Source organism: Poecilia formosa, unplaced genomic scaffold (assembly GCF_000485575.1).
Source record: "Poecilia formosa unplaced genomic scaffold, Poecilia_formosa-5.1.2 Scaffold655, whole genome shotgun sequence".
In the NCBI taxonomy this organism is placed as follows: domain Eukaryota; kingdom Metazoa; phylum Chordata; class Actinopteri; order Cyprinodontiformes; family Poeciliidae; genus Poecilia; species Poecilia formosa.
Window position 1 is genome coordinate 46,681 of NW_006800594.1, and position 9,802 is coordinate 56,482.

Here is a 9,802-nt window from a genome sequence, read left to right on the forward strand (position 1 = left end):
TCTAATTAAAGTAATAAAAAGTATTGGTATCGGTATCAGCGATACTGTCCCTGTATTTATCAGATCGATAACAAAATATGAAGTATCGCACATAACAGCATACTATAAGTACTACTGTTTGATTCACATACTGTTATAAAATGTAGCTTTTTAGAAAATGTGCTTCATTTAGAGCAACGTGTCTGGGGGTAGTGATAAACTCAGACCTGAACCTTCAGAGCCACATAAAGATGGTTACAAAGTCAGGCTTCTGTCACCTGAAGAACATTTCCCCAGATCAAAGGACTAATGTCTCAGCATTACAGAAACTCCTCCATGCGTTTATCTTTAGTCGCATTGATTACTGCAACAGCATCTTCACAGGACTGACTAAAAAAATCAACCAGCTGATCTAAAACGCTGCTGCTGGAGTTCTGGCTAAAACCAGGAAGTTGGAGCAGATCACTCAGTTCTAAAGTCCTTCCACTGAGAGAATAGATTTTAAAATAGTGTTGGTAGTTTATAAATCACTGAACAGCTTGGAGACCTGCTGCTGTTGCCATAGCAACCTTCAAGAACTCTCAGGTTCTGGTTCAGGAACCAATCAGCATTCAGCTTCTATGCTCCACAATTCTGGAACAAATTCCCAGAAAACTGCAAAACAGCAGAAACACTGAGTTCCTTTAAATGTAGACTGAAACCTCGCTGGTTAGAGCTGCTTTTGAAAGATAATAAATGAAACATTGACCAACATTTTGATGTGTATTGACGGCAAAACATAAAGTTTCAGTTGTTGATTTTTGTGTTTTTATGATGGAAAGTGCTTTGATCTGCCTTGTTGCTGAAATGTGAAATACAAATAAACTTGATTGATTGATCATAAAAAGCATTATGAAACATTTTAGTGCTCATAACTTGACAGGTAACAGTGTTATAATTCCTCTGAATTGTTTTATTACTGTATATTATTTATCAATTTGTTGCCAGGTTTGCTGTGTTGCTCAGGATGGATGCTGTTTTTACATGTGTACTCCCATCAGTGACCTTCCATTCTGGAAGAATTAACTCTCATCAGGAGAGAAATGCTTCACTGTACGATAAATGTCACGACTCAGCATGACCATGAGCTGACTGGCTCTTACAGCAGCATCACCAGGAGAAGCAATTTAGAGCTCTGAATTCACGTTTTCTCTAAGAGAACGTGAGATCTGTAGAATAAAGCTGGTTGGTTTTCACAATGTCAGACAAATTCCTTCATTTGTCTGTAAGACAGAGCATTAGGGACATGCTGAGAAAAAATAAACAAAGACTATATAACATTACTAGAATAAAGTCATATGAAAATGAAGTCACGCAAGAATAAAGTCATAATATTTCAAGAATAAATTAATATTATGTGATTAAAGTCATAAAATTATGAGAATACAATAACAAAATTACAAGAGTACGAGAATAAAGTTTTTTCTCTTAATACTATAACTTTATTCTCGTAATTTTATGACTTTACTCTCATTTTTTTTATTTTCTTTTTAAGGCACCATTACTCCATCATATAACTGTTAAGATACTGCATACGATTTCTGAAATTATCTGAAAGCTATAATCGTTTAATTCTTTCCAGGCCCTGCAGATAAAAATGAGTTTTTAAGGCTGAATCAGTGACATTTACAAGGTAAACTAGTTTTAATATGTCTTTAAATACATAAACTGACTAAACATAACTGCAAAAGAAGCATCTAGGAAAACAAATACATTTTTATGCGTTTTGGTCTTTTATCCACACAGACCCTCTGTTAAATATCATTAAAATGATTATTTATGAAAATTAAGTGGAGATTTTAGGAAACTCTGTGTTTATGTTCATGAGTATACAAGAGAAAACTGAGTTTTAGGGTCTGATACAGTACAGTCTGCCACAAATAAAGTGCCAATGTATCCAAATACTTCCTTTGACAAGGAAGTATTTGTCAAATTATGATTCCTAACCAACATCATCTTGTGTTTTAATAACTTTATATTTTAATATGTTATTTAAAAGTAGATCAAGCTATCTATTTGTCCAAACAAATGAACCTCCTGGCGCCATGTTTGATTCTTAACAGGAAGTTGTGGTTGTTTTGAAATTTTCTGATTGGTTGACAGGTTTCAGTTTTGTGCTACACTGCCCCCTATAGGTCTGGCATGTGTAAAGTGCAGGTAAAAATATTCTGAAACCAATACCGTGTGCACAATATTATTTATTAAAAAGATGTGGCAGAGACATTTGTTTTTTTCCGGCTACCTGTGAATATGCATTTTTCTACCTTTAACTTGCTACATAATTTCCTCGTTTTGGGGCAATAAAGTAAATTTCCATTCTAATCTATATTAATTTTGCTTGTACTGTTATTAATAAGTTTAAATTTTCTGATGCTCATTTCAAGAATGGCAGGATATTCATCTGCTTCATCAACATTTTTTGATTTTTGGTTGAAAATGGTAGGAAAGAACGGTACACAAATTCCACTGTAATAATTTTAATGTAATTAAAATGAAAAAATTTCCACATGTGTTGGCAGAGCTAACTTCTATCAATCTTAAACTGCAGTGGGAGGACTGCACAAGTCCACTCAGCGGCTGCAAACGGCCCCCAGGCCACACTTTGAGCACCCCTGTAAACTTCATTTGATTAATTTTACTTTATGAGGTGTATAAATAAAAAGCATAATCTTTATTTTTTTTGGTAACAAGAAATAAATTAAGTTAAAAAAAGGAAAGAGTAATTGCAGTTTTCATCGTGTGCGCAGTTTATTATTTTTGGTTTAAATTTGAGCATGCGCATATATTCCTTTTGCTACTTAGCACAGACTATAATTTCACAGCGATGTAGAAGTGATTATTGAACTCCGAGGGTAAAAAGTAAACACAAAAAGCAGAAGAACAGAAACTCATCCGCTTTTAACCTCACCCCCGATGCGTTAAGGAGCACCTGTCGTCCCGGCTTCCTTTGCGTGTCCAATATGGAAGAACTGGCGGTGGAGGTCCGTGGCTCCAACGGCGCTTATTACAAGGTAAATCCCGGCTAAACAACACGTCTGGAAACTTAACATGTCATTATCAAGTACTGCATGTTCTGCTGAAACATCAGGTTCAGCGGGTGGATGTTCGGACCGGTTCTGGATCCATCATTAGACAGCAAGCGCAAAGCTAGCACAAATTAGCAAGCTAAGCTAACGATGCTAGCACGTCTGATTACTTTTTGACGACATTTGTTAAACACTATGAGGGAGTAATATTGTCTGTTTCGTGATGTTTTGATTATTAAACAAATAAAAGCTATGTCCCCCAGTCTAGTTTTACTCTGAGCGTTGGCTTCCTTAGCTAAAAGCTAGCTCACTTGCTAGTTGCCAAACTGTTGACGTCTGAAGATGTTGAGTAAACACGGTATCCAGGTAACATTCATCCCCCTTTTCTGTGTTTATATGAGCGTTAGGACTTGAATACGTTTTTTATTTTTGGGTTTTCAATTAAAAATCAAGCTGCCAGGTAGTTTTTGAACAGACTAGCAACTTCTGTCACCGTCTATTATTTGATACTTGATCACGTCCCAGCTATCTTTACTATGTGCATGTGTGAGCCAGCTGTTCCCTGTCACTCCCGACCAGCTGGCATGCCAGCACAGGGTCGCTGATACCGCACACTTCCAAGCTATTTCTGGACCTCCAACCCAAAGTGATACCCTCATGTTTTTTAGCTCTCCTTTCCTTTTCCTCCCTTTTGTTTCTTCTTTCACTTTCATGCCTTGGATCAGTCTGATTCATACTTTCCTCAAGGCTTTTTCCACTGTAACCCACTCAACTAGAAACGTTTTCAGACTCATTAACTTGTAGTTATCTGAATATGTAACCATTAAGGAAATGGTGTTGATGTAATAATTTGGGTTGGGTTTCTGCTGAAAATGGTCACATGACCTGCATAAGTTATTGTAGTGTGTCCTTGAAGCAAACTTTGAAGGTACTTTAAGCTTTTCTGCGTATGAACACCAAAATGAATTAAACTGCTATTTGAAACTTAAATATTCAAAATATCAATAAATGATTTTATTATTTTCTTCAAAGTTTTAAATTGTTGGATTCTTTAGGTTGAATCACTTTAGGGAATTAAATATTTTCTTATTTAATTTTTTGTTCATTTGCATCTTTTAATATATTTCTAATATTCTATATTAAACACTTAAGTGGTTAAATGAAAAATCTGGCTGTTAATCGTACAATTAATCGCCAGATTTTTCATTTATCCACTTAAGCCTTAATTATTGTTAGAATAATCGGTGACTAAAATAGTCGTGAGTTATTTGGTTTCAGGAATTTGCTATAAAAGCTGCTTTTATTCCGCTGTTTTTGTCCTGCAGGGCTTTGTCAAGGATATCCACGATGACTCTCTCACCATTGCCTTTGAGAACAAGTAAGCAAGTCTCCTTCTTTATTACGTAAAACAAGGAAACATAGAAACCAGATTAGTTGTGTTTGTAGTAAAGTGTGACGGTTGTGTCTCAGCTGGCAGCCAGAACGCCAGGTGCCCTTCAGCGACGTCAGGCTGCCGCCACCTGCTGATGTCAAGAAGGAGATCGGAGAAGGAGAAGAGGTGGAGGTGAGGCCATGTTTTCCTCTTCATGCTCCCTTTTCTCCTGAATTACTACTAAAGCTGGGCGACATGGATTAAAAATAAAATGTCTGCTTCTTGATCAGCTTTTCTTTTTCTTTTCTAAAAAAGAAATGACAAATGACAGAAGATATTTTTAAAAAATGGCTTTCATTTCCGTCATCCTTTCTGTGAGTTGTAGTACCTATTATTAGGGACAGGCTGCGACAATTCTTTAATTACAGGAATACAGTCGTAATATTAGCAGAATAAAGATAAAATTTTACTAGAAAAAGTGTCACTTTAATGAGTAAAAAGCTTCTAATTGATCAGGATCTGTTGGTCCAGTTTCTATTGTTTTTGTAAAGGGTTGGGTTGGGATGTAAAGTCCTGCTGATGATGATAATTTGATGCTAATGTGCTAAAAATTAAGTATTTATATTCATCTGTTATAACATCACAAGATTCTCAACATTCCTGATTCCTGACTTTATTCTCCTAATATTACAACTTTACACTGCAAAACTACAACATTTTACCAAGTCATTTTGTCTGGTTTCTGGTGCAAATATCTTACTACATTTGAAATAAGAGAAAACTAATTCACAAGTAACTTTTAAACAATAGATATGAGCTTGTTTTAACTAAATAAGTCCTTAATATTTATAAAAAGTATTTGTTCCAAATTATTTCACCTATGGGGAAAAATGTGTTGCTATAAGTGAATTAATCTGCTAGTGCAAGTAGAGTTAGTACCACTATTAAGGAATTTACTGAAAACAAGCTTCTCTATCTTGGTGAAAAGTTATTGTAAGTTAGTTTTGTCTTATTTTTGAAGTGAACAAAACTATTTGCATTAGAAATTAAATCAAAAGTATTTGGTAAGATTTTGTGTTTTTGCAGTGTATTCTCATAATTAAAGAATAAAATCTTAACCTGGTGCTAATATTCTGTCGTAAAGTTGACCTGAATTCAAATAGAAGCTGCAAAACCAAGATGGCCGCCGTGGGCGTGTTGACGTTGTGTTTTTAGTGAAGTTTGACGCCACGGTGAACGTGGGCTTCAGAGTCAGTCTGAGCTACGGAAGCCCAAGGAATCAAATATTTGTTTAATCAATAAAATCTCCCAACACGTCTTATAAGCAGAGGTGGGCAGAGCAGCCAAAATAAGAGCATCAACATGTTTTTACTCAACTACAAACTATGTAGAAAATTACTCAAGATTAAAAAAGTATTTGGTAAACAGTCTAGTCAAGTCCTGAGTTACTGATCAAGTTATCAATCATTTATTATTTAAAAATTACATCATCAGACAGAACAAAATATCAAGTTGACTGGAAATTTTGGTATTTTAAGGATGAAAATGACACTAATTCATATAAATAACAAAAAATAACAAAATCAGGCAAAAGAAAAAACATTTCCAAATCAGTTTGGAAATTGAGTAAATGTAACTAGCTGCTCTTCTCATGCCTGGTTTGTTGTCAGATTCTCTCCAGAGCCAACGAACAGGAGCCTTGTGGATGGTGGCTGGCCAAAGTCCGCATGATGAAGGGCGATGTGAGTTTCCTCGCTTTGCTCCAAGTTTACCACAGCCTTCATTTATTTGTTTTACATTAATGTTTCATTTATTTGTTTTACATTAATGTTTCATTTATTTGTTTTAAATTGATGTTTCATTTATTTGTTTTAAATTGACCACAGCCTTCATTAGCCTGTGTTTCCGTTCTTCGTTCCCAGTTCTACGTGATCGAGTACGCCGCTTGTGACGCCACGTACAACGAGATCGTAACGTTCGAGCGTTTGCGGCCGGTCAACCCCAACAAGGCCGTTACCAAGAACTCCTTTCACAAGTGCTCTGTCTCCGTTCCCCAGGATCTACAGGAAGCGTGCGTACCACAGATTATCCACGTTAACGTCACAGATGCCATGGTAACATCTGTATCGACCCGAATGTTATTGGTGACAAAGTTCCTGATCTACTCAGTCTGGTTCTGTTCTTTGGTATGATGTCAGCGAGTCACTGTGTGGTTGTACTGTGATAACATTAAAAGTGACCATCAGAAGTATTTACTACTAGTGTTTTTGGTAACTCTGGCTGTTCCTGTTATCAGCCGGTTCTACGCCCCAGATATCGGTACCGGCAGTGAAAAGCTGGGTTGGTGCAGCTTAGTTACTGTCTGTCTTGTTCCTGTGCTGCAGGTGCCAGAACGAAAACGCACACAAGGATTTCAAGAAAGCAGTGGGAGCCTGTCGGGTTTCGTTCTGCCCAGAGAGCAGCGAGCTGCTGATCGTGGTAACCTTTGACCTCTACTTACTGCAGACATGGACAGAACTAGTTACTGTTGCTCAGCTACATTTACCTGGGTAACCTTTTGGAAAAATGAATATTTTTATTTTTCCTTGAGTAATTTATTTTGAAGCGTCTCTGCTCTTATTGGAGGAAAATGTCATTATAACATTATAACGTTTATAATATTACTGAAATAAACTGATTTTAATATATTTTCTTTGTAATTATTTTCTTATTTGATTCATTTTGATCTTTAAAACACCAACATTTCCACATTACTTTTATATTTTGGTAAAATTCAGGTAATTTTTGAATATTAAATGATTGATAATTGGATCAAAAACTAAAAAATGCTAAGCTACAAATCAGGTTACTGCAGTTTTTTATTGAAAGAAACTTTCATTTTGTCATTTTTTGTTACTTATATGAATTATTGTCATTTTGGTTTTTGAAATACCGAAATTTCCACTTAATTTTATATTTGTTCCGTTTTTAAATATAAAATGATTAATTTGATCAGTTGCTCAGTTCTTTAGTAGACTTCTTACCAAATACCTTTTTACTCCTCCTTGGGTAATTTTGGCTACTTTTTGCTCGAGTAGAAACGTTGAAGTAGTTTTCCTCTTGGCTGAGTGTCATGTCTGCCCTCCTCTGGTCGCCCTGAAGCTGTTCTCTTCTGGATGTGATCGTTTCCTGTCTCTGTGTTCAGTCCACCAATGAGTCGACGGTGAAGCGCGTGTCTCTGCTGAGCGACATGCACCTGCGCAGCCTGAGAACCAAGCTGCTGCTGATGTCACGCAACCAGGAAGCCACAAAGCACCTGGAGGTCAGCAGGTCACTAAGGAGCCGGCCGTCTGTTGTTCCCAGATCAGCTGTGAGTTAATGTCCCGGTTTTGTGTTTAAGACGTCCAGGCAGCTGGTGTCGTCCTTCCAGCAGGAGTTCACCGTGAGGCCCGACCTGATGGGTCTGGCCATCGGCAGCCATGGCAGCAACATCCAGCAGGCCAGGAAGCTGCCAGGGGTCACCGCCATCGAGCTGGACGAGGAGACCGGGACCTTCAGGATTTATGGAGAGGTACGGTGGTGGAACCAGGCCTGAAGCCATAAATCATAAAATAAGTCAAGCTCAGTTATTTCCATTTGGACGATTTGTTGCTCGTCTTTTCTCTCTTTCTACCAAAAGCTGGATGAATTCAGGCTGGTGTTTTGGTCTCAACCAGCCATTTGTATGAGCAGCAGTTTTATTTCCACAGACTTCAGAATTCAGTTTATTTGTTTTGTTTATTTATCTTGGATATTTAAAATCTCTTCCACTTCCAGCGTTGAATGTTCCTTAGAATTTAAAGTTTATTGATTATTAAATGGTCTCAAAACAACAACATGGAAGTTTATCACCATCATTTCTCCAGTATTTTACTTGCCTTTGTTTGTGGTTGTTTATGTTGTTTATATTAAAATAGTTTTAAGGTTTTATTCTTCATAAACGGTAGATAAAAATCTTTTAATGAAATATGTAAATACCTGCCTCTTAGTTCTGACCAATAGAGTTTATCTGATTTGTAAGATATTCTTAGACTTTTTAAAAATTAGTTGTGGTTTTTAATCCGGATGATGTTTGTGTTGTTCTTTAGACGGAGGAAGCTGTGAAGAAGGCCAGAAGCTTCTTGGAGTTTGTGGAGGATTCAGTCCAGGTGCCCAGGAATCTTGTTGGTATGCAGAGTTTAGTTTGGTTTAAACTTCAAGCCAATTAGGCACAAAATATCTCTGAGTAAAAGTTGTAATTGTAGTTTTCTTTCTCAAGCTGCAAAGTGTCAGACTCTGCAGTTTTTGTTTTGTTTTGACATTTGTTCATTTTTATCTCTGTAAATATATTTCCTCCCTGATTTTTTTTAAAGTTCCAAGCTTTCCGTCTGTTCCTGTCTGCAGGCAAAGTGATTGGTAAGAACGGGAAGGTGATCCAGGAGATCGTGGATAAGTCTGGTGTGGTCAGGGTCCGAATAGAAGGAGACAACGACAACAAGCAGCCCAGACAGGAAGTAAGAATGCTACTCCCACATCACTTCCTTCAGCCCAGCGTCTTCCTCAGCATTATTTAAAACACAGATGGACTCGGACTACACACACACTCTCAGTTCGTACTAACGTGTGTGTTTGGTGTTTGTGTTTTGTTGACACAGGGAATGGTCCCCTTTACGTTTGTCGGTACTAAGGAGAGTATCGGCAACGTCCAGGTCCTGCTAGAGTATCACATCTCCTACCTGAATGTAAGCCATCTTTTGTTTCCACTCCTTCTGGGTGAGCAACCCGACTGATCTGCACTGGCTTAACATTCGGTTTGTTCTGCTAACTGAGGTCTAGTGGAGAAGAGCTGCACCAGAACGCCATCAACCAGAGCATGAGTGTTTATCATTACAACCTTAGCTGGATGCTGTTGCCTAGCAACGAGAAGGTCGTGGGGTCAAATCCCAGCCTGGGGGCTTTTCTTGATGGTGTTTGCATGTTCTCCTCCTGCATGTCTGGGTTCTCCGGGTACTGAACGGATCGATCGATTATTAAAACTAATTCAGGAATCGATTAATCATTAACTGAAATGTACAGACTGGAGAAAAGGCCAGCTGATGAGAACAACACATCCAGAGCAGAAATTAAGCCAGGATTGTGCAAAAAAATTATATATTTTGGAAAGTTCACTAACTTTGTGTTGTTGCATTTTAGGCAATAAAATGTTTATTTTCTTATTTAAAATTAAATTGAACTATTTGTTTATTTGCATCTGCAAATGTATTTTTAATATTGTATAAAAAATCTGCAGAATCTGCCAGTTTTCCAAATTAATTGATAACTCATCAGAATAATCGATTAATTGCTAACTAAAATTAGCAATAGTTGCCCAAATCTCAAGTATTTTGAG

General features: G+C 37.1%; 1 protein-coding gene across 2 annotated transcripts in view; it reads left to right on the forward strand.

Annotated features, from left to right (window-relative positions):
• Positions 1-2,837: 2,837 nt before the first annotated feature.
• fxr1 (FMR1 autosomal homolog 1) overlaps positions 2,838-9,802 on the forward strand; it is a 14,389-nt gene continuing 7,424 nt past the window's right edge. For both annotated transcript variants that reach the window (XM_016666069.1, XM_016666070.1), the window contains exons 1-11: positions 2,838-3,029; positions 4,370-4,422; positions 4,515-4,608; positions 6,087-6,158; positions 6,339-6,487; positions 6,801-6,894; positions 7,601-7,717; positions 7,796-7,966; positions 8,523-8,601; positions 8,818-8,927; positions 9,069-9,155. In XM_016666069.1, the coding sequence (XP_016521555.1) occupies positions 2,979-3,029; positions 4,370-4,422; positions 4,515-4,608; positions 6,087-6,158; positions 6,339-6,487; positions 6,801-6,894; positions 7,601-7,717; positions 7,796-7,966; positions 8,523-8,601; positions 8,818-8,927; positions 9,069-9,155 (1,077 nt within the window). In that variant the 5' untranslated portion in view covers positions 2,838-2,978. The remainder of the gene's footprint in view (positions 3,030-4,369; positions 4,423-4,514; positions 4,609-6,086; positions 6,159-6,338; positions 6,488-6,800; positions 6,895-7,600; positions 7,718-7,795; positions 7,967-8,522; positions 8,602-8,817; positions 8,928-9,068; positions 9,156-9,802) is intronic.